General features: G+C 46.8%; 1 protein-coding gene across 3 annotated transcripts in view; it reads right to left on the reverse strand.

The window, feature by feature from the left end:
• Positions 1 to 1202: 1202 nt before the first annotated feature.
• The window catches only part of Foxn3 (forkhead box N3), a 273922-nt gene continuing 250563 nt past the window's right edge, over positions 1203 to 24561 (reverse strand). For all 3 annotated transcript variants that reach the window (XM_059279027.1, XM_059279025.1, XM_059279028.1), the window contains 2 exons: positions 17365 to 17470; positions 1203 to 2604 (listed from right to left, as the gene is read on the reverse strand). In XM_059279027.1, coding sequence (XP_059135010.1) covers positions 2040 to 2604; positions 17365 to 17470 — 671 coding nt within the window. In that variant the 3' untranslated portion in view covers positions 1203 to 2039. The remainder of the gene's footprint in view (positions 2605 to 17364; positions 17471 to 24561) is intronic.

The following is a 24561-nucleotide window of genomic DNA, read 5'->3' on the forward strand; positions in this document are numbered from 1 at the left end:
GAGGCAGAGATGGCCAGCCCCCTTCTCACTGTGAAATCTCACTGTCACAGTAAAACAAGGAGGGCGGGCCCATCCAAGCCCATTATCACTTACTTCCTCCTACCCATGTACCCTATCTCTTACCCTCACCCAATAAGGCCCATTAGCATGGTTCCCCTTCTTCTGGTGAATTTGCATAATTATTCACTGCCTTTTTCCTAGAACCAAATCACGGTAATGATTTTTTTTCTCAAGTAAGCGTCCCATAATTCTCTCGATTCTACCATACACACTACTAAGTTTACCCTCGAATTATTGCGTCATGTTAAACACATACAGACAAAGGGAAGGACACACTCTTCAGTAGAGAATCAGAGGGGTCGGGGCTGAGTGTGGACAAGGCAGTATAGAGCTCAACCATAAGCCCTACCAGAGTATGAAGATAATTTATATTGCAGAGTAAGTTCCCCAACAGTCAGAGTTTGTCCCTGAAGAAGGTTAAACCTTAAACACCTGCTTCAAAAAACCAAAACAAAATAACAACAAAAAAAAAGAAAGAAAAAAAGAAAAGAAAAAAAAGGAAAAGAAAAAAAGAACAAAAGAACCTCTAAGCCTAAGGGCTTAAAAATTAGAGGCATAGCCTTCTCTCTATTTTCTATATTTATATGAAAATAATTCATGCTTCATGCTAAATACATTATTTACCTTACAAGAACTTTGTTATTTTTTAATAAAAAAAAGTTTGTTTTTGTAATTTTTTTTTCCTTTTTCTTTTTTTTTTTCTTTTCTTCAAAGGAATCCATGCATCGTGGATCAGAAATTTCTGCTGGCTACACTGGCTGAATGTGAAAATTACTGATTTTTTTCTTCTTATTTTTTTTTATTTTTTATTTTTTGCAAAAAAATGAATCCTGACATTAATTGCAAACCCTTTTTGAGGGCAATATAGGAGTTGTATTGTTTGCCATGTTTTTGCTGTTTGTGTCCATCAATGCTTCTTTAACCTCTTAAAAAGACACCACAATACTAATGGCAGTTTCTGTAGCACCCCCCTCCCCGCCCCCCAACTTGGATCAGATTGTTTTGATGGGAAAGAATCTGTACCATCTTTGCTTTCTTAACAGCTACTGTCATGTCGTGGGCAGTTAAAAGGACATAGCCTGTTTTCTGCATCATCTTTAAGTCTCGTGTGTGAGTATGTGTGTGCGTGCGTGCGTGCGTGCGTGCGCACGCAGGGCCAACCTTCAGGCTTATGGCTTTTGGAAAGTCTTAATACAGAGCAGAATTCAGTGGTGAGCAATGGCTCTAAGAATCCTCCCTGCCTCTCCTTGGTCACTGACACAGGATGTACATGAACAGTCTGGTAGTCAGCTTGTGAGACGTACCACGTTCAAGCTTAAGCAGCACAGAGGACTGGCTTAAGCCGAGCCCTGGGCTTGCTATATGGCCATGCCGTTGGTGTTTCTGGCACAGTAGGACACCAGGGCCAGAGCATGGTGTTACCCTCAGAGGATACTGTTCCAAGGGGGACACGGGGCTCGTCAGCCTCCGCAACTGCTCCCCAGTTTCAATCCGAACACAACTGACTTTTTAAACCTAAGGGTTGGCCTGAGCGTGATGATTCTGCACGTGTGCCTCCTCGGTGGCGCGGGAGTGTTCCTGTGACATTAATGTTGACATCCCTGTGGGTTCAGCCACAGGTTTCTGACAGGCTGCAGGAAGCAATGGTTAATTTTGGCTTTTTTTTTTTTCCCTTTCGGTTTTTTTTGTCTTCAGATAAAGAAAAGCTTTTGTAAAACGGCTGAGTGTCAATATGAGTTCTATGGCTTCAATCTCCTTTAAACATAAAATTCTTAAGGGTCCAAAAACAAAGGAGTGGGGGGCAAATTAACAAAAAAAAAAAAAAAAAAAGAAAGAAAGAAAGAAAGAAAAGAAAACCAAACCAACAAAAGGAAAAAAAGAAAAAGAAAAAAATTGCTGATATTGCCACAAATCATTAGAAATCTCCTGACATGCTGAAACCAAATGGCCGTAAGTTCAAAACAAATCAGAGACTTGTTTCAATTTTTTGTGGTTTCCTTTTGCTCTTTCTGCCCCTTCGCCGTCCGATTGGTGATGTTGTTCAAACAGGACCGAATCCCTGCCAAGTGCAGCAGCGACCCGGCCGCCTCTTTCATCTCCTCATCGTCGCTCTCGGGGGGCTTTTCTGTGCGTCTCTTTTTGAGGGGCAGGGTGTCACTGGGGACCTTCCTGGCCTTGGCGAAGTGCTGTCGCTTCTTGTGCTGGGACGCGTAGCCGCTGTCCCCCAGGGCATCCTTGGCCTCCTTCTGGCTGGGTTTCCTGTCGTCCTCCTCTGTCTCGCTGTGGCTCTCGTGGCTCTGGAAGCTTCCCTCACTGCCCTCCTGGCTCCCCTTCGTGGCAAACTCGTAGTGGTCATCAGCTGAGGAGGAGGAGGAGGAGGAGGAGGAAGAGGAGGAGACCGAGTCGCTGGCGGGAGACGTGCTTCGAGCATTGGAGGACTTGGCACTGCTATAGTTGTGATCCTCCTTGGGGTCGCCACTGACCACCGGGGAGCCACACGGCGGCTCACTCTCAGTCCGCACCCGACAGCTGGTGATGCTACTCCTACAGAGGGAGAGGAAACAAAAACACATTACATCTTCCCCGGTGAAGACTCAGGGTAGCTGGGCTCCTGCAAAACATGGCTAACAGATGCATGAGCTCGGCAGGTCGGCCCTGATCCCCACCCTTGTCTTTCCTGTCTATCCCTCCCCCACCTCCCCACCCCCTCCACCCCCTCACCCTCCCACCCCACTCCCGCTGACACTTTCACTTAACCCATGAGTCCGAGTTGTCAAAACAATACTTTGAGGTGACGGCAGAGGAATCTTTCTTTTACACACTAGCCCCAGGACCGTGGAGTAAGACACCACCAGCCGATGTTTGCTGGCACAGTCCCTTCTGGAACTGCCGCATGAGGTGGCATTTGTCATAAGGCTAAATACAACATGCAGCAGAGCCCTGCCCTGTGGTGACAGCGACTCACTCAGGCATCCTCTCTCTCATTCAATTCGCTGGCATTCGCTGAGCATGTAAGAGAGGGGACCCAGGGGAGCTGTTAATGGAGATTCTAGCATCTAAAAGAACATAAGTCAGGGCTGGTTTGCAGAGGAGAGGGCGGTAAGTTACTGTTTCTTGAGCTCCCCACCAACAGATGCCCTGCGGAGCCCATAGCCTTGTTTAACTCCATCAAGTAGACCGTAGCCTCCTTATTTCACATGGGTCAGAGGTGAGCGCTACAAAGTTTGGTGACTTACTAAAGCCACACGGTAAGACAGGGTCGGGATTGAAACCAAAATAGAAGAGCTCAGCTACACCACTTGGACCAGCTCTCTCCCTCAATTCCCTGTAACATGGCTCCCTGTTGGAACGTCTCATCAGCTCTCCCAGCACCCACCAAGCCCTGGATCAAGTTTTGTGTTGTGTATCTTTATGTCTGGGAGGCAGGGAGAGGGACTGTCCTGTTGCCTTCCTGATGTGTCTGGCACACAGCAGATGCTCAAGGTAGGTGGAAGTCTGAGGGGTGGATGGGCGCAGGAGGCATGGGTGACTTAGAGTCAAAGGCAGAAGGAAAGGGGATGGGTGCTCAGGGAACATTCTGGCAAAAAATGGCATGATGAGATGGTGCACCAGGCTGGCTCAGAGATTCTCTGTGGTCGCTTACTGTCTTTTCCTAACTCTCCTCTCCTGCCAAGGGGACCACTTCCCAGTGTACATCTCCTGGAGAGTTTCGTTTTCCTGTCAGAAGGATTATAGGACCCAGCGCAGAGATGAGAGGTCCTAGGATAGGAATCCCTCAAGGGCTTGCTTCAGGCCTGCCCCACCCCACCCCCTCCCCGGCACCCTGTAGATTGCCTTTCTTGGCTTGCACGGGGTGCATGAGCATGGCTGGCATAGACTACTGGGGAGTATTACCAAGCATACATGATAAATGGGATTAGTTGTGTAGTTAGCTCTCAACAGTTATCAAAAGCAGATAAAAACCTAGGTCTCATATATGTTTTTCCGGATCTTTTGTTGTTGAGCATAGATACTGTGAAATAAAAACCAAAATTCTATTAAATATGAAACAGTTTCTTAGGGAACCCAAATACATTTGGACAAGGGAACTGGGCTATGGTTGGTTGGCTTTGAACAAATCAATTCCATTATGAACCCTTATTTAAAAAAATTCAGTGTGTGTGTGTGTGTGTGTGTGTGTGTGTGTGTGTGTGACGTGTATGTGTGTGTGCGCGCGCGCGCACAAACATGGAGGTCAGAGGGCAACTTTATGGAGACCTTCTGTCTCTTTCGCTTTGTATGGTTTCTGGGGATTACGCTTGGGTTGTCAGGCTTATTGAGCAAGTACCTTTATCTGCTCAGCCATCTCCCAGTCCCAAATCCTTATGTTTTACAATAACCCGGGACTTAAGGACTCAGTAGCAGAGGTCAGCAGAGTGTGGCCCTTAGCTGAGCAAACACCAGGAGGGAGAAAACCAGGAGACCGGGCAGGAGTAGGTCAAGGACCCATGACTTACTGTCTAGTTTAGTAGGTCTGGTTAAGGGGCCATGTTCGGTGTGTTTTCGTCTACCTTTTTTTCCTTGTATGTATGCTTTTTTTTTTTTTGTTTTTTTGTTTTGTTTTGTTTTGTTTTTCGAGACAGGGTTTCTTTGTGTAGCTTTGCGCCTTTCCTGGAACTCACTTGGTAGCCCAGGCTGGCCTCGAACTCACAGAGATCCGCCTGGCTCTGCCTCCCGAGTGCTGGGATTAAAGGCGTGCGCCACCACCGCTTTTTTAATGAAAAGTTTGAAGGTGGATGGAAAAATGTGAGAAAGGAAGCCATGAAAGACAGACTTCGAACCTGATAACTTAGTGTTTTAAGTGGACACCCTCTTCTGAAGGAGAACCCATGTAGATAAGGGGAGCAGAAAAAAGGGGTATTCTATGGTCCTGGATCCTATGCTATGGAGGGGACTACCCATAACAGCCTGCCTATGGTAGTGGGTCTGTATCACCCAGTTCAGCCTTCTACAGATAAACAAAATTGCAAAGAATCCCAAGACCCCTCCCATAACTGAGTACTAGTCTTGCTAGTACTCAAACCTAGATGGTTCAGGTGGGGCAGTGGTAGCGCATTCTTTTAATCAGAGCACTCAGGAGGCAGAGGCAGGTGGATGGATCTCTGTGAGTTCAAGGCCAGCCTGGGCTACAGAGTGAGTTCCAGGACAGCAGGTTCTACACAGAGAATCCCTGTCACGAAAACAAACAAACAAACCCAAAACTAGACGGTTCAAGTGGAACTTTAAACGTCTCCCCAAAGTCCCTGGAAGGATGCGTACTGTGCAGACAGGGAACCAGTACAAACTCCTGCAGAAACCTCTGGCTGAAGACTACAGGAATACTGGCGCACCTTGAGGGCGTGAGAACTGGAAGAGAGCCGGATCTCACTCTTACTTAATGAAATTAACTTTCTCTGAGACTTCAGCACGGGTTTATAATCCATAAATTACACACCAAACTCTGCAGGGAGTGACAAGCTCCTTCCATTATTAACAACTGGGCGCAAAATGACTCACGGTGGCGTAGGCCAGCTGCACTGAGCTGGCGTCAAAGGCCTCCTGCTGCAGGGGGCTGTCACTACAGGACACCAAATGCTTAAAAGAAAGCAGCCATCCTGCACTTGTTGGAAGGTGCATTTCTAACTACCGTCTCCGCCCCCAAGCCAAAACCAAAACCCCGAACCATTCATTCCAGTTAACATTTGATACCGTTGAAATGCCTGCAGTTTCTCAGCATTAGCTGAATTTTAAGTCGTGATCTTCACAGTGACCACAGATTAGTATACATAAAAGCCACTTGATTTTCCCAGGCCCCGAAGAGTTTAAACCATAGGCCCAACAAAGCCATGTTCTCTCAATCTCAAACCTGCAAGCTGTCCACTTTTTTTCAACTCCATGGGAAATAAAAGAAGTGAGATCTCACAGTAGCTCAAGCCAAAAATGATCAATATTTGTAACCAAGAAGCCGAGGTGCAGGCCTATGCTGATTACCGCTTTCCTTACAGTTAATCGTTTGTTCCATCCTACTTAAATGGCATAGGTTACTTCAATGGTTCTCAACCTGTGGGTCACAACCCCTTTGGAAGTCCCTAAAGACCATCAGAAAACATAGATATTTACAGTAGAAAAGTTATAGCTGTGAAGTAGCAATGAAAATAATTCCATGGTTTGGGGGAGTCACCACAACATGGAGAACTGTATTAAGGGGTCACAGCATTAGGAAGGTTGAGAACCATTGAGATACCTGGTACCCATGGGTTCTCCATGTAATGAACAGTTTTAAACCTACTGGCTGTCATTTGGAAGAGTTGGTGCGCTAGGCATTAACCTGAAGACTCGGACCTCTTGCCAAGTGTGAAAAGCAGACAGAATTATTAATGTAAGGATCACAGAAGTGGGGGGCCCCCGAGGCACTGTAATGCCTTTCTACCAAAACAACCACAAGCAGAGAGATAGGGCCGAGAGAGAGGCTTGTACTTGACCAGGTGGCGAGGGAGATACATTTAGAAACAGCTTCCCTGACTACAATACAGATGACTTCAGATACAGTAGAGCAATGGTTTTTAAAGGCATTCTGAGTTCACTGGGAAGTACGGGGAGGGCTGTGCAAACTCGACAGCCTGAGCTTTATCCCCAGAACCCTGGTGGATTGAAAGAAGCAAAGCTGTCCTCTGATCCCTGAATGGGAACCATATACATGTACACTCATCATCATCACACAGTCAAAAAAAATAACACATGAAACAAGAGGCAATCTCAGTGACCCATAAAGACAAACTGTACCCACCCATCCCAACCTATAATTTTAAAAATAACTTGAAATGTGAGCAACGGGTGAATCAGGAAGTCAGGCTTTCCCTGGAACAAATATCTACCCCAGGACTGGGGCAAGAGCCCAGACCAGCGGAGGAGGAAAGAGAAGCAGGGATGGGAAACTGATTTTGTCAGCTCCATGGATTTTATAGTGGTTCCAAGGGAGTTAAAATGGACTCAAGCCCATCATTCCCCCAGGCTTCCACAAGTTTGAAAAAGCAAATCTTCTCTGGAAGAGTGCACTTCAAATCCAACCACAGAGAATTCCAACTAATTAGCGTGCAAAGAACCTAGGTTCATAATTTTAAAAACCATTAAGCACAAGGGAAATACACTATTATAAGCGAGAGAAAGCAGAGAAACAACTGCAGAACTCTAACTGTAGACTGCGTGTGTTGAGCTGAGCTGAGGGTATGAGGTTACTATTTCGAACAAACAAAAGAAGAGCCAGAGGAGGTCAACAGTCTTGTAACCCTGGTGCTCAGGGGGCGCTCCTGGACAGCCGGGGCTATGCACAAGACCCTCTCCTACGACTGAAAAATAAATTCTACACTATGGAGCAGAGTGTGGCTAAGAGGTGGGACGGACAGTGAGAGGGCTGGACTGAGTGTAAACACTGGGCACTGGTGCTGAGGAGATGGCTAGGTCACAAGAGCGTGTTCAACACCTCTGCAGAAGCTGGGAGCTATGAACCTGTCTGTAATCCCAGTGCTGGGGGGTGGGGCGGACATGAGAGGATCCCCAGGGCTTCCTAAACAGTCTAGCCCAAGCCATGAGCTCCAGGCTCCAAAATACCTGTGTGTGGTGGCACACGCCTACAATCTCAGCTCTTGTGTGGATCCAGAGAGGTCAGAGTTCAAGGTCATCTTTACCTACCTATATAGAGATCTCAAGGTCAACCTTTGCTGTGAGACTACATCTCAAACAAATACAAGAAAATTTCACATAAATTGAGCTGGACTTTTAGAGGGTTAAGAAAGCACTAGAAGATGTAATACCCAAATTAACAGCTGAGAATTTTCTAAATCAGAAGGAAGGTACCCGTTTTGGGACTAAAAAAGACAACACATGCTATCAGGATAAACAATGAAATACACACCTACCTATCACCATCAAAGAAAAAGGTAAAGCAAGAAACAAACAATATAGGTCATGAAAAATCCCCAAAGAAATCAACCAACTAACCAACACAACCTAACCAGTTAACCAAAACCAGAAAGGATGGCTAGACACAAACAACACAACCTAAACCATCAGCCAAAACCCCAAAGCTAGGCACAGCAACGCATCCTGGCAGTCCCAGCTCCTCAGCAGGACAAGGCAGGACGACTGCTGGCCATCTCCAGACTCCAGACTGGGCAAAGATGAGATACAAAAGCAGCAGAGGAAAAACACCATTGAGTAAGGAGAAGCATCAGCTGGCTGACCACAGCAAGTGAGGCCAGCACGAGTGGACAACATTCTCCAGCTGAAAAAGAAAACACCCGTTGGTCTAGACCTTCAGACTGGAAACAGACACCAGTTCACAGCATTAACCACAAACTCCAGGAACTTCCTAAGAACATTATTTGGGAAACATGTACATGACCTAAAACGGAAGGTCTGGTATGTAGGAAGAAATGACTAGCAAAGAAGATGTAAGCAAATTGGGACTGAACTGCGCAATTATGATCAACGGGCTTAAGAACAAACAAAAGCAAAACAGAGGCCGTAATGATACTAATGATACAGTGCTCGAGAGGCCTTGGTGGGTGAGGGAGACACGTCCTGCAGACACGGTGGGCAGTTGTGTGGAGCGGTGGAAAGTCACTCACACCATGCAGACACATGTCCACGTGGAGAGTTTATTTTAATAGAGAGACAGAGAGAGAGCAAGAGAGGGGAAAAGGAAAAGAGGAAGAAAGAGAAAGAAAGGGAAAAAGGGAACGTGGAGGTGTACACACCTCACGGCGAGAAAGGGGGGAAGGGGAAGAGGAAGAAAGGAGGGGTTGTTCCTTAAAGAAGGCTTTACATCAGGGCGCAGGGCGGGTCCCCAAGGGGCGGGCCAGAATGCTATCAGAGGCCAAGTATTGGGCAAACTAATTTATCATTTGGGAGGTGCCCAGAACTGAAGTGGTATTGATCAGAAGGTTAAAGACATTGATCAACCATTCTAAGATATTCATGTCAAAAGTTTTAGGACTGACAATAAAATAGGAACATGACAGGTAACTTCCGGTCCAGCTAACAGGAGGGGGTGGAGTGAGAAGTGGGAGAAGTCAACTTAAACAATGCTCAGAAGGGTCTGGAAACCGGGAATAAACACGGGTTTGTGCAAAATTAGACATGAATCCAAGTATGTTAATAAGAATGGGCTGAAAACCTCAACCTGAAAGGCACACATTAGTAGTATGGATTTAAAAAAAAAAAAAAACGCTGTTTAGAAAAGGTGAACTCAAAGAAAAAGGACAAAGAAAAGCCAAGAGCACAGAAGCGCTGTGTCATGCTGCGGAAGCGCTGCGTCATGCTGCGGAAGCGCTGCGTCATGCTGCGGAAGTGCTGTGGTGGTATCCTTTTTTAAATGGCTGCTGCCTTTTAAGCCACAACTGTCTGAATCAGCAACTGCAACCCCACCACTACCAGCAGTGGAACCACCAGCAGCGGAACCACCAGCAGCAGGACCGGAAGGGCCGTAGCCGAAGGGTAGTCTGTTCCCTCCGGCTCCGACTCTTGCAAAGCTATGAAGGGAACTTAACTAAACCTCTCTCCCTCTAAAGAACTCAAGATTCAAAGGTTAAGGTGGAATTCTGCTCTTCAGAGAGGCTGAATAGGAAGTACCTAACCCCCTTTCCTTGCTCGAATCCCCCAAAAAGCCCTTGTGCGGCTCCTCGCCCCTCCTTATAAACCCTTTCTCACCCAGCTCCTCCCTACCACTTCCTGTCAGCTAGTTGCTGACAGAGCCTCCTGACCACAGGTGAATTTTATTTAATCAAACACATCTTTGCATCATTAAACAAACGTTTCAGAGCATAAACAAAAATAACACACCTTGAAATAATATTCTACAACACTGTGTCATGCTGCGGAAGTGCTACCTCATGCTATGAAGTGCTGCGTAAGATGCAGTCATAACCTACAAATGTTTGATTCGCCAGGGATATCAAACTGTTCTCACCATGAATACTTCCAAAAAGATAGCTTCAAAATACATCTCCTACAGCCAAAGTGCTACAAGAAAGCGCCAAACCCACGGTGTGATGGGGTTTAACATGTCACTCTCAGTGACAATCAGGCAATCACACATAACACACACACACACACACACACACACACACACACACACACACACACACATGGTTATTGTGTAGACTGGACCTAACACATGCACAAATACAGAAATAATGGAAAAGACACTTTTTTTTAAAAAGCACATGTGGAACACTTTTAAAAAAATTGATTTGTACTGTATATTATCTATCTATACTTGGTCATATATATAAGGGCATTCAGACTAGGCCTAAATACATCAAATTCCAAAGAAGTCTCATGTTACGATGCATCCAAGTTCACGGTAAATGTTAAAGTGGAAACTAAAAATTAAGAAACTACTACTCCTTCCTTGGTTTGGAAAGTCACATATATACTTCTAAAAATATGTATGGGTCAAAGAAGAAATCAAAGTGGAAATTAGAGAATACTTAATGTTGAACAATAATGAGAATAAAAGCCAGCAAGACTTGTGGGATGCAACAAGGCTGTAGTTGGAAGGAAATTAAAATGTTAAACTTTGTAGGAAAAGATTTTTTTAAAAGGTATGCAATCTATACCAAGAAAAACAGAAGGGAAAAAGGAAGGAAAGTAAATAGCAGAAGCCAGTGACGGGTTGGCTAGAAGGCTCCACTGTCAAGGGCACGGTGGGCTGCTCTTGCAGAAGAACCAAGTTCCATCCCCAGCACCCACACAGTGGCTCACAACCACCTTTAACTTCAGCTCCAGAGGATCGGATGACCTCTTCTGGTCTCTGGGCAACCACACTCATAATGACACACGTATATAAATAAAAATATTCTTTTTAAACAGTCAATGAAAACAGGGCTAATCAAATAAAATGATACTTTGGAAGAAAAAAAATGACAAGGTCAAGCAAGCAAAAAGAGAAGATATAAATGAAATAAACAAAGAAGAATATAGCTATAAAGGGTATTTTAAAAGATAGTAAATACTGAGAAAAACTTTATGCCAAGATACTTGAACACTCAGGTGAAATGGACAGAGTCTCAGAGTCACCAAATTAGCTCCACAGGAAATGCCAAGTCCAACTTACCCTACAATCACTACACAGATTAAACTGCTGACTAACCATCCTGTAAGGGTGACTCCAGCACCACACTGTTCTGCAAATGAGTTCCATCAACTATCAGGAAATAAAGACATTAGATTTCATATAGGAAAGGATGCGAAGAAAAGTGATTAATGAGAATGAATACTCAATTAATTTACAAGGCTAACATAATCTTGACACCAAAACTAGATAAGGACAGCACTAGATACAGGCTGTATAAACAAAGCCCGTATCTAAGATCCCGGCTCATCAACTCCAGCAATAAAAACACAATGTGTCAAACGTAATAAGCGTTGAGAAAGTGTTGTTCAGAACTGGCAAATTTATTATACAATTCACCACAGTAAAGAAAAATTTAGAAAAAAACTTTAGTGAGTTTAAGGTGATATAATCTTTTTCTTTTAAAAAAAATAGAATTCAATGATCAGTAACAATAAAATATAGCAAGGTAGGATTGGGTAGAAATTTGTTATTATGATAACATATACTTGATTTTCTTTTTTTTCTTTCTTTCTTTCTTTTTTTTTAAAATCTCACTATGTAGACCAGGCTTGCCTTTCTGTCTCTGCCTACAGAGTGCTGGTGTTAAAGGTGAGTGCCACCATACCCAACTCTTTCAAAAAATTTAGTATCAAGGGCTGGTGAGATGACTATAAATGATCCAAATGCCTTGTTAAAAATGTGGGATGGGATGGAGAGATGGCTCAGAGGTAAGAGCATTGGCTGTTCTTCCAGAGGTCCTGAGTTCAACTCCCAGCAACCACATGGCAGCTTACAACCATCTGTAATAAGATCTGATGCCCTCTTTTGGCATAAAGGCAGGCAGGCATGCATGCAGACAGAATAGTACATACATACATACATAAATCTTTACAAAATGTGGGATAATCACACAATGGAGCACTATATATAGCAGTATAAATGACTCAGTTATAAGTACATGAAGCAAATAAACCTCGATGAAGAAGACACCTTGCTCCAGCTAGCAAAAAAAAGCCTTCCAGAGCATGTAAAACTGAACAATATGTTGTTTACGTATATCAAAAGCTTTTGAATGCAAAAAAGGGGGTGGGTGGGATTGTCATTACCTAACACAGAGGACAAAGCAGTTTAAGTTGGGTGGTGGGTTCATAAACACTATATCATATGTCTAACAACTGCCAAATGTTTCATATATTCTTGTATATGAATCAAAAACTGCATAAAAGTCTTATTAAAAAATAGCTCCCAGAGTAGAGAATGAAGGAGGGGCTACAGAGACATATCAGTGGTTAAGAGTAATGGCTGTTTTTCCTGAACACCCGGGTTCAATTCCCGGCACCGACATGATAGTTCACAACCATTTCTAATTCTAGTTCCAGGAGATATGACGTCCTTTCCTGGCTGCGGGCACTGCACACATGTGATGCACAGACATACAATCAGACAAAACACTTATACACAAAACATAAAAATTAAGAGACAGACAGACAAGACAGAGGAAGGATTTAAGGAAAGGCAGGCCACTTCATAAAAGCTAACCAGAGAACTACATCTTACCAGGTGTCAAATTCTCCCGAAGAGGGTCAGAACTCTAGGTTCATAGTTCTTGTCTACATTCTTACAGAATTCAGCCTAATTCTACCTGAACCTCATCTGTGAAATAAAGTTCAAGACCCCTTTTTAGCCCCGGAGTCCTATCTGAGAGGCTGCCCCTTCCTGGGGTCAACAACTCCAGCAGCTCTGTCTTCTGGTGCTATCCAAGGGGAAGCACAATCACAAACATGATCCTCCTGCATGAGCTCACAGAACACAAACAGGAAGGTCCCAACATGCTCCCACAGTCGGGCCTATCAGGAATCTTCAAGAGCTGAAGGCTTTCAGATACAGGAGAGGAAAAAAGGAGCCACCAGACTTTCAAAGGCATTTTAGCAATGCCAAGGAGTGGAGATACAAGGAGGGCTCCTCAGTGCGGATGGACTTTCACTGTCCTAGACCGGGGAAGAGCAAAGACTCTTGCTGAGACATGAGGCCCAGGAGGGACATGGGCATTCTTTTTTTTTTTTTTTTTTTTTTTTTGGTTTTTCGAGACAGGGTTTCTCTGTGTAGCTTTGCGCCTCTCCTAGAACTCACTTGGTAGCCCAGGCTGGCCTCGAACTCACAGAGATCCTCCTGGCTCTGCCTCCCGAGTGCTGGGATTAAAGGCGTGCGCCACCACCGCTCGGCTCTCTGATGGCGTTCTTTAGACCCTTTCTCCACCTCACCCTTTACTAGCTTCTCTCCTCCTGCCTCAAAACATAATTTAATACCACGTTCTGAAGCTGCCTTTGAAGGTCACAGTTTCCGAGACAAAAGACAACAGCTGCTTGGTCTTCAAAACACACCACACCACACCACAAGGTGTGAAGAGATGGTGGCACGTGTCCCTCTGCTTCCATCACCAGGACACAACCCCGTCAATGCTATGCCCTCGGCACATCTTCTCCAGGTGACCAGGAGCAGAGCGAGGACAACATGAGGGGTTCTCCTGGTGATCTGGACTTAAGAGCTGGTGGTGTGGACGTAGCGATTGGCTGACTTGTTTCCTGTTCCGTGGGAAATGTTTGCAAGTAAGGTTCTTAGAGACCCAAATAAAATCAAGCAGCCTCATGGGGGGGGGGGGGGGGAAGGAATTACAGGGCACTTCTTCAGTTTTATCGTGTGCTGAGGGCGAGACTTAGAGCCAGTGGCCTCACTACCAGTTTGCCCTGCAGCAAAGGTCGCATAATAATCCATGGGGCAGCTACAGGTTTCTGCATGAGATGCCCATATGCCATGGTCAGAACCACTGAGCCACAGAGCAGGGGGGGCCCAGGAGACTGTCTCCTGAGCACAGCTTCTGGGCACTATCACCCTAACAAGGACTTACCTCATACCTGCTCCCTTGATCCTCTGTGAAAACTGGGGCATTGAGTTCTTTTCCACCGGAGTGGACATATGGGGAATCAAAACTAGCCCTGAGGGGCCAGTGAGATGGCTTAGCGGGGAAAGGCACTTGCTGCTGAGCCTGACAAATTGAGTTCAATCACCGGGACTCACGTGGTGGGAAGAGAAAACTGACTCCTGCACACTGTCCTCTGACCTCTCTGCTCCCCAACCCCAGATACGCAAATATTTAAAAAAAAAAAAAAAAAAATTTGGGAATGGAGAGATGGTTTCAGTGGTTAAGAGCACTGGCTGTTCTTTCAGAGGACCACAGCTCAGTTCTTAGTACCAATGTGGTGGCTCACAGCTGTTCTTAAATCCAGTTCCAGGAGATGACACCCTCTTTTAGCCTCCAGTGGGCAATATATGGAGGTAAAACACACACACACACACACACACACACACACACACACACACACACACGGAGTAAAAATTTAAAAAATTCTTTTAAAAAAAGAACCTTGAAATTAAAATGAAGATGTTTCAGATCCTAGAGCTGTAACCTCCCTACCCAGGAGGCAGCACACAGCATGACTGGCAGGGATGAACTCTGGACCATCCTCTCTCTCTTCTCCCAGGTCTGTGATCATGTTCCATTTGATGGAATCTCTCTCTCATACAGAGTCGTATTAGGAATTGGCCATAGGGCCTCAAGCCTTCAGGCACGCACTCTTCCATTGACATACATTCCCAGCTCCATCCATTCAAAGGAACCTCTGCAGGGGATTTCCCCTGGGAATGCAGTAGCAGAAGCAAGCATTATGCACTGAGCCCTATGAGCAAGTAACCACGAGGACGATGCATCCTGAGCACTCTACGCCCCAGCAAATTTAAAGATAAGCAGGTTTCCAATGTCTAAGGATGGGCCAATCTTGGAGGTTATTGAGTAAAAAGTCAACACGGTCGAGTCAATTACACTATTGACAGGTGCTCTTGCGAGGAGATTCTGCATCATAATTCTATGCAAAGGAACCCAGCAAATACAAGCTGTGTAATGATCGGCTAATAAAAGTAACACTTCATCCATGTCAATAACAGTTTCAGACTCAAGACAAACAAACATGGCCTTTGCCACTCAGTAGAGGGGGAGAAAAAAAATCCGTGAAAGACAAATATTTTCACTTAAGTTGGGAAGTGATTAGAATTACACAGGAAACCCATCACACAAAGGAGATACAGACATCGGCCTGTAGTGGGCACTAAATGCAAACACCGGCACACCCGCAGGATGCTGTCCTGTGGATGGGCAGGGGACATTCAGGGTTCTGTTCTTCACCGGACTGTTTATTTCTCAATTGCGGCTGAATTTAGGTTCAAGTGGCAGGCGGCCACACTTAAAATTTACAATGAAGAGAGTGAGCAGACAGGGTGAGATTTCCCTCCCAATCACATCTCACTGGGTCTCGCTCGGGCAATGCAGTCTGCACATGCCTTCGCAGCTGGGTGTCCATGGCTGCCCTCTAAAGAGGGCAGACAACACAAGCAAACGTCCCCAGGCTTACAGAGCACCCCTCAAAACAAACAAACAAACAAACAAACAAACAAACAAACAAACCTCTTTTGGAAAACAGAGGAGGTCAGGCAGGTACAGGATAGCATTTGGAAAATATTCTGCTAATACACCCCCCACTGTGTGTGTGTGTGTGTGTGTGTGTGTGTGTGTGTGTGTGATGATGATGATGATGATGTGATGATAACCAGTCAGCTCCCACTGCCATGCTTCCCCACCACGATAGACATACTGTATCCTCTCTAGAACTACAACAAAATAAAACCTTTCTTCCCTGGGTTACCTTCGGTCATGGTATGTTATGACAACAACATCCATGACCCCAGTGTGTGTGTGTGTGTGGGGTGCAGCTGAGGGGCAGATCTTTAGCAAGCAAGCAGCTTGCTCTGCCCTGTGTAGAACCTGATTGGTGAGCTGAGAAAGACCTAATCCTACCATCGGCTAGCAAGCCACCGAGAAGAGAAAGGGGGACCCAGGGAAAACACTAACACCCAGGGCTGCACACCAAGAGGGCCACCGTGAAGGCTCATGGGGTTGGCCACTTTTAGAAAAGCTGAAGGAATCCTATGAACACTGAGGGAAGTCTTCAGAGGACAGACACTGCAAGAGTAAGATGTACAAGTCCGGGACGCATCTGCCTGGGATGGTCACTGTTACCTGTCAACCTGACAGAACCCAGAACACCCGTGACACAGGCCTTTTTGCATGCCTATGGGGAATATCTTGATTCCTAGAGGGGGAAAGACCCATCCACGGTGGGCGGTACCATTCTTTGGATGGAGGGTGTTGGGCTGTGAAATAGAGAATGTGAGCTGACCATGAGCTTGCATCCCTCCCTCTCTGCATCCTGTGACGTGACCAGTTGCTTCAAGATTCCCTGCCGTGATGGACAACACCCCTTTACTGCCAGCCTTTCTTCTTTTAGTTGCTTTTGTTGAGTATTTTATTACAGCAATAGGAAAAAAAAAAGACACCATTGAACATATTTTCGTGAAGGAGAAAAGGGGGTGGGGTATGTCAGGGTGATGTGGAGAGAGTCACAGAAAGACCTGGTGGCCCAAGAGTCACATTTTAGGAAACTAGTAAGGCAGTAATTGATAGATGGGCAAGAGAAATGGAAGGCTGTCACACTGCATGTGAGAATCCTGTCAGAGGTGAACCCGACCCTGGGGCTGGTGATGGAGGTGAGAAGGAGGATGGGAGAAAGAAACCACCCAAAGAAGAGCCCATTTAGTCTCCTCTGACCCAGCTCTCAGTGGCAGAGAAACGACAACCCTGCTATCATAGACCCCCTCACCAAATCACATTTTACACGCAATTCTGCGTGTTTCACTGCACCCACTTCATGGAGAGTCACAGATGAGGGAACTTGGGCAGGTCCAGAGAGATGAGACACCATCCCAGCATCACAAGCAGGGAAGTCTAAAACCTAACCAACAATTACTCACCCTCACCTTCCAGCCTCTTTTGCCCCGTTACTTTAAGAAAACCCTAGTTTATATCCCACCTTCCTGTAAAAGAGTCAGGAGAACCTGACCGCCCAAGGAGAGGATGGCATTTGGACTGGGTGTGTTCCCAGTTCCTTTGACTTTGTGGAACATCCAAACCAGGTCCTCTCCGCCTTCTGAGGGCCCCAGGGGATAGAGGGATGCTTTTCTCACGTCTCAGGCAGGTTCCACCCAGCAAGCTCTTCCCTTACCTTATGGCCGCAGTCATCCCAATGGGAGTGATCGGCAATGGGCGGACGCCGGGAAACAGCCCGCGGCTCAGAACCCTTGCTCCATTTTGTATCACTCCTGGAGAAACTAAAAAAGCAAAAAGAAAGAGATGTCACAGGTGAATTCAACTGGGAAGAAGCTAGCAATGTGAAGAGAGAGAAAAGGTGGGGGAACAGAGCATTTGTACACACACACACACACACACACACACACACACACACACACAGAAAGAGAATGTGTAAACAGAGTCATCAGCAGCTTACAAATTATTGATGCTTTTGTTAAAAAAAAGAATCAATCAAACATGAGTTAAAAAAACAAAACAAAACAAAACAACAAAATAGGCCTTTGGTTTGGGAAAAGAACGCTCAGTGGTTAAGAGTGCTTGCTCTGTGAGCAAGGAGACCACAGTATAAATTCCTAGCTGCTGGCAAAGAGCTGGGCATGCCTCTAACCCCAGCACTAGAGAGCTGAGAACTCACTGGCCACCAGGCTGGCCCAAACAGTGAACTTCTGGTTAGGCAAGAGACCCTTTCTCAAGGCAGTAAGGTAGACAGCGACAGAAAAAGACACCCAATGGGCCGCTCTGGCTTCTACAGAAGGTTCACAGGCACACCTGCCAAATAGTCACCTGTGTGCAATACACACACACACACACACCCCAAAAGAGAACAAAACAACATCTCCTACACCTGTTGGTAAAATCTCTCATCTCTGGTCTTTTCCTAAGAACGTTTAACGTCCCGAGACAGTAGCGGGACTGCAGATGACCCAACAATCACATCGCCTCACACTTCTCACGTCTGCTATGGTCAAAGGCTGAGAATATCTACTTATTTGTCCTTCATCCAGAACAAGTGAACAGACAAACAAAATGCAGCTAAAAATCACAGTCAAATCCTTCTCCACAAGTCCTCAGCCCCTCTGCACCCCATGCTCACACAGGGATCTTTGCCTTTCCATAAGGCTGCCTGGAGGGATGGGCTGACCTGAGCCCTGGCTCCCACACTCTCACAGACTGACTTCAGGGGCGGCCTGTCTGTCTTCCCCCACAACCCTCTCTAACATTCCTAGGGTCCCCGACCCCTCTGCTTTCTTCTACACACACCGATCCCTGGGGGTGCCCTTAACAACTTTCCACTAGCAACCATGAGTCCTCGTGTGCCACGCCACCCCTCCCGACGTCCCCAAGGATTTACCTAACAGGGAGTCCTGTATATCTGACCTTTATTCACATCTCCTCAACAGTAGCTTCAACTAGCACAGGGTAAGCCTCTAGCTCCTGCCGCATCTCCAGACACCCACTTCATGTCTGTGGGACCAGGTGAGCTTTGCAAACAGAGTGTGTAGGCTCCTACCTTAGTTCTTGTGTGATACCGTGGAAATCCCCGAATGTTTATTCTGCTCTCTAAAGAACATTCTAGGCCTCTTCTGCTTCCTGCAATCCTGGCACAGTCCCATACTAAAGAGAGGTGGTAAATAGTGCCCTTTCAAACAAGCAGCAATGAAATACTAGAAAATTATACATTTAAAAAAGAAAGCCAGTCTAGACGTCGAAATTTAAAACCTATGTTATTTGCAAACAATATTTTTATGAGACAAATTACCAACACATACATGTTTCATAATTTTTAAGTTTCTAAGAATATATTTTCAGGACTGAGACTGTTGTTCAGTTGGTAGAATGCTTGCCTACCATACACAAAGCTCCGAGCTTGATCCCCAGCACCCAAAACCAGCGATGGTGATGCACACCTGTAACCCCAGTACACAGGAGGTGCAGGCAGGAAGGTGAGAAGTCAGTACAGGTATCCTTGGCTACACGGTGATTTGGGAGGGGGGGTTGGAAAGTCCTTGGTGTATGGTAAACGTCCACTTTTGAATATGAAATAATTCTTAAAAAGTATTTATTATGTGTGTGTGCACGATGTGTGCACGATGTGTGCACGGAAGTGTACATGCCATGACAAGTGTGGAAGTGTGTGGAGTCCGTTCTCTCCTTCCACTTTTATGTGGGTTCTGGGGATCAAACTCAGCTTGCCAGGCTGGCACAGCAAACATCTTTACTGGCTGAGCCTTCACGCCTTCCTGAATTTAGACTACTTTTTTTTTTTTTTGTTTCTCCATGGTAACTTTGGAGTCTGTCCTGGAACTCACTTTGTAGACCAGGCTGGCCTCGAACCAACAGAGATCCACCTGCCTCTGCCTCCTGAGTACTGGCATTAAAGGTATGCGCTATCACTGCCTGGCTTAGACTACTTTTATAGACTGTCCATTTCTTGGGTGTCTGTAATTCTTGCTAATGATTTTTGACACTTCTCTTCTAGGTTTGCATGAGGTTCTTGAGAGAAGGTCTTACAAAAGGCAGATGCAGGGTGAGATTGCTGCTCTTGCCTAAGTCAGTACTACAGCGTATCCGGTGTTCAGAAATGTCCCCAGTCTCTTACTGTAACTAATCATGTGAGGAGGCACAGCCGGACAAGAAACTCTGCCCATTCCCAATTAGCAGCCTGACTTCAGAGGATGGTCGAGGTTGTGCGAGGCAGGAGAAGAACCAAGTTCCTTATGAGCATGGGAACTATTCCAATAACCAGCTGGTTACTCTATGTGTCCGAAAGCTTTATTACCTGGTTTATATTATCCAATGTCAAGACTCTGTATAAAACTGCATGATTAAGGCAGTGTGAAGCTGAGCTAAGTATTGACATTAGAATTACTAGAACAAAATGGAAACCAGAAAACAGATGCACACTTAACACAGTCAACTGAGCTCTGACAGAGGTAGATGTCAAGAAAACACAGTGACAGAAAGCAGAGTATCACAGCACAGAGACCCCCTTGGGATAAAGCAAACCTTGACCCTTACCTTATACCACACGTGAAGATTAATGATAAGCAGATCTACAGTTCACAAGGGGAAGAGACAAGATCAGGAGAATTCAGATCTGCTGCTCGCTGCAGCAGCCTAGAGTATGGGCTTTTGTCAGCTGTCTAGAGGTTGTCAAGGATTTCTGACAGTACACCCTAGGTCATGTAGCCATTGGGTAAGCTTAATCCTGACACCGTGCATGCGTCACTGAAGATCTCATACTATAGTTAAATGGGAGAGAGACAATTGCGGGGGGTATGAAGACACACTAGGGTAAGTACTAAGGTGGGGAGCTATAGCCACGTAGCATAGAGATACTGATGCCACCATAAGTTCGGAGGACTTGCTATAGGAGGTGCCAGCTACACTGGACCTCAAAGTTGGAAAAGCAGCATGCCTAACTACTCAGAAGTGATGTGCACAATGTGCACCAGGGAAGGAAGATGGGTTTTTGCTACAGCAATTAATCCCACTGTGGTGGTCTGATTAAGCGATGCCCTCCAGAGGCTCAAACACTTGAACACTGACTCCCAGGTGGTGGCGATGTTTGTGGAGAATAAGAGGGTGTGGACTTGCTGGAGGAAATACGTCCCCGAGGGTGGGTGCTGAGAGTATAAAGCCTCGGTCTATTTCCAGTCTGTTCTCTGCTTTGTGCTTGTGATAGAAGATGTGAACTCTCAGCCTCCTGCTGCCATGCCTGTCCCGCCATGATGGACTCATCCCTCTGGAACCATAAGCCAAAATAAACTCTCTCTTCCTTCACTTGCCTTTGGTCATGGTGTTTTTATTACAGCAACAGAGAAGCAACTAATTAATACAGGCACACTGGGACTTTACCCAGCGCAGCAATCTGGAGCAGGAAAGTGGCCTGCGAGGAGGTGGCTGGGAATTGCCAGGCCCATCCCCATCTCTGCCAGTTAATTACGTTGTCTCCTAAGCAAGCCATGTCAACTCCCTAAGAAAGCCAGGGACCCCTGCTTCTCACCCCAACCCCCCCCCCGCCACCAAAGTGGTCTTTAAGGGAAAAGCACTCATATTTAGGAAATGCATGACAGTTATCATTATCATCAGTGCCAACATGACAGCCTTCCACAGAAGAATCCTGAGGCACTCTTGAGCTGAAAACTCCTAAAAGGGAACAAGATGAAAGCCAGACTGAGAAAGAAGACCTCAGCCATCTTCCCGGTGACGGAGTGGCTAGAACGGCAACTGGGGCTCTTGTGATACTTCTGTTCCTGGGTGCACAATGTCAGCATCACCCCTGCAGCCCTGGAAGGGAAGTGGGGCAACGGAAGTCCCAGAGCAGAGTTAACACTGGTGTGATCACGAGTCACCTGCCAATGGGGAGGACATCCAGCCAGTGGTCCATGTGTACAGTCCTCTGCCGAAACACCCAGAACCTTCGTGTACTAGAACACCCCGACGGCAAGGGCAAACAGGAAGGGCAAACCAGCCTCCAGCAAGCACCTATGGGAGGTTAGGCACTGAAGATGCTCCCTACCCACTATGCAGGGGCCAAGCAGGGCTCGGACCATGGCCTCAGAAACACTGGTTATCCCACCATAGTTCTGCGGCATGCACACACATTATAGGGTTGCTCTGAGGATTAACTAAGGTGAGCTATGAAACCTGTTTAGCCTAGTGTCTGGCAACGTATGCTTATTAATATCATCTCTGTCATCAGTAGCCTTTGACCATCCCACATCACCTCTCCAGAAACCTCTGATGAATTATCTATAAGGCACAAGGTTTAATGAGGGAAACTCAATTCTTTTCAGTCTACTATGTCTTTGGTAGCTAGCCCTAACCTTGCATTCACCCATCCAAACATCTTCCCAATCGATGAACCGGTCACACTTCAAAGCGACCCGGCAGCAGTAACTGAGCCTATGAGACTGCTTGGGAGCGTAAGCTGGCTCATCCTCTGAGCCCGGAGCTTCTCCTCAAGTGAGCTGCTGAGTGCCGCCTACAAGTCCTGCCATGTCCTGGTCCTCCTCATTGGCAGCACACTGCAGGCTGAGACGGTGAGCGTGGATGATGAGCTCGCTCACTGGCTGCCAAAAGCTAGCTGTGACACTTCACTGTGTCCTCCACCTCTTCCCTTTTCTGTCCCCACCCCCAAGGGTCAGGAACGTTTCTGGAAACTGTGGCCCAGCCGATACACAATGGCTCTGTGGAAAAAGGCTTCGACAGCCATCACCACTCCCTTTTCACTGAACACTAGGCAGGAATATGAGCTCATTCTCGTGTCCCTGGTCTAAAATCAGCACCTCTTTTCCCATCTCTCCACCTCCTGAAAACATCCACACACTCAGAGACCAACACAGCCCATCCGCCTCACCTCATGCTCTGAGATGCAGTTAGGCGGCAACTCGGTCAGATACCTGAGAAAACCCACGTTGGAAGCCGACTTCGAACTCTGTGCTGCTCCCCTAGGAGAGGTCCAAGCCTCCAGCACCATCTCTTCCTGTAGACCAGGTACACATCTTTCCTCCCAGGTTGCTGAGGCCAGTGCCCCAGGCTTCAGCACCAGATTCCCCAGCACTTTACTGTGTTCTCTCTTAGGTCACAGACCGTCTCCAAGCCTCTGGAAATCAGACTGTGACACTCACACCTGAACAGGGACAACCATGCAGCATGGCTCAGTGTAGATGCCTGGGCCTTGAGTGACAGTGTAACCTGAGGAGGTGTTTGTGTCTCTGTAGGCATGAAGTGAGCATGCGCATGCATACACAGACTCTTGGGACGGCCCAAGGTTGACTCTGGATGCATCAGCTAGACTGTTGTGGCCGTTGAGCTAGGATTCATCTATCCCTGCCTCCCTAGCACTGGGATTACAGGCACGTCTCACCCCTACACACACACACACACACACACACACACACACACACACACACACACACACACACTCTTCTGGAGCTCCGGTCCTGATGTTTGTGCAGCGAGCGCTTTACTGGCTGAAGTTCATTTTCATTTGGAAAGGTGAGAAACAAACTCTACCACACACTGTGCCATCCCCCAGCACTCCACCGGCCTCCCTCCTGATGCAGCTCACTTCCCTGAGTCTAAAATTAACCTCAGCGGGGAGCTCTCGGCTCTGCCTTTGGAGGGCAGCCCTGGCGAACACAATCAGAGGCCATAAGCTGAGCAGCAGGCCATTCCTGTCATCACCCCCCACCCCCCAGGCACCCCTTCCACCTGCTTGCTTGGAAACGGGCTGGGGAAGGGCTGGCATGGCGGGGCACAGCCTGTTTCCTGTGGTCCTTCTTTGGTGGAGCCTGACATGGTTGACATATAGCCCAGGCAGCATCCCCCTTTCCTCCTGGTCCATTCTGCTGTTTGTGTTTATTATCCAGAGTTCCGACTCTGGGAACATTCCAACCGGGGATTATATAAAGTCTTTGGAGATGGGTAATGGTGACCTGCTTTCTCCACAGGAGTTAAAGATGACTCACAAGGATTGTCAAGGAGCTACTACTAGGCAGGCGGTTCAGGAGACACCAGCACAGGAAACTAGTCTACACTGCCACTCTTCAAGAGGAGACTGGAGGAGCTGGACAGAATTGAATCTCAGAAGCGAGGAGGATGACCAGACAGCCATGCTCTCTGCTGACTGTTCTGGAAGTGGCATTTTGAGCACATACGACACAAGGACCCTCCTTGCATAACGTATCCCATACACTGAGGGTGATACCACAGGACAAACTGTTAGAACCCAAGGTTTTTATTAGCTGTACCTCACTACCTCATTTAAATTCAAGCAGACAACTGAAACCAGAGGTGGTGGTGGGTCCTCGGGGATTCCAGCCCGACCCGCTGCAGAGCGCACAGGGCTCCTGGGTTCTCACTAGTGTCTCAGGCAGGTGCTTTTCTATAAGTCACTCAGCTTCAGAGCCTGGGTGGTAGCCAGTCTGCCAGCCCTGGACTAGCTCTGCAGATGTCAAACAAGGAAGAGGAGAGGAAGAGATCTAAGGGGCTGCCATCCGGTGACCTGAAGCACACAGTGGCTACAAAGGGACGCGGGGAAGTGGCAGTGGGTGGGTGGGTGGGGTGGCTCACCCTTTCTAGCAACCAAGCTAGCCTGTAATTGCCAGGAGTGAACAGTGCCCGGGATGAGGTGGGTAGCTTGCTACTCACAGGGGCAGCCCAGGGGTGAAGCAGAATGCTATAAATAGCAAGGCACGAGGAGGTTCTATAAACAGAGTCTGGCCACAGCAACCAGCCCCAGGGGAGGGAACAGGCAGGAAACATATGGAGCTCTCAGGAGCCGCGCTGCCCAGCTCCTGACCATGGGAGAAGGTCTACGTGC

This window comes from Peromyscus eremicus, chromosome 14 (genome assembly GCF_949786415.1).
Source record: "Peromyscus eremicus chromosome 14, PerEre_H2_v1, whole genome shotgun sequence".
In the NCBI taxonomy this organism is placed as follows: Eukaryota; Metazoa; Chordata; class Mammalia; order Rodentia; family Cricetidae; genus Peromyscus; species Peromyscus eremicus.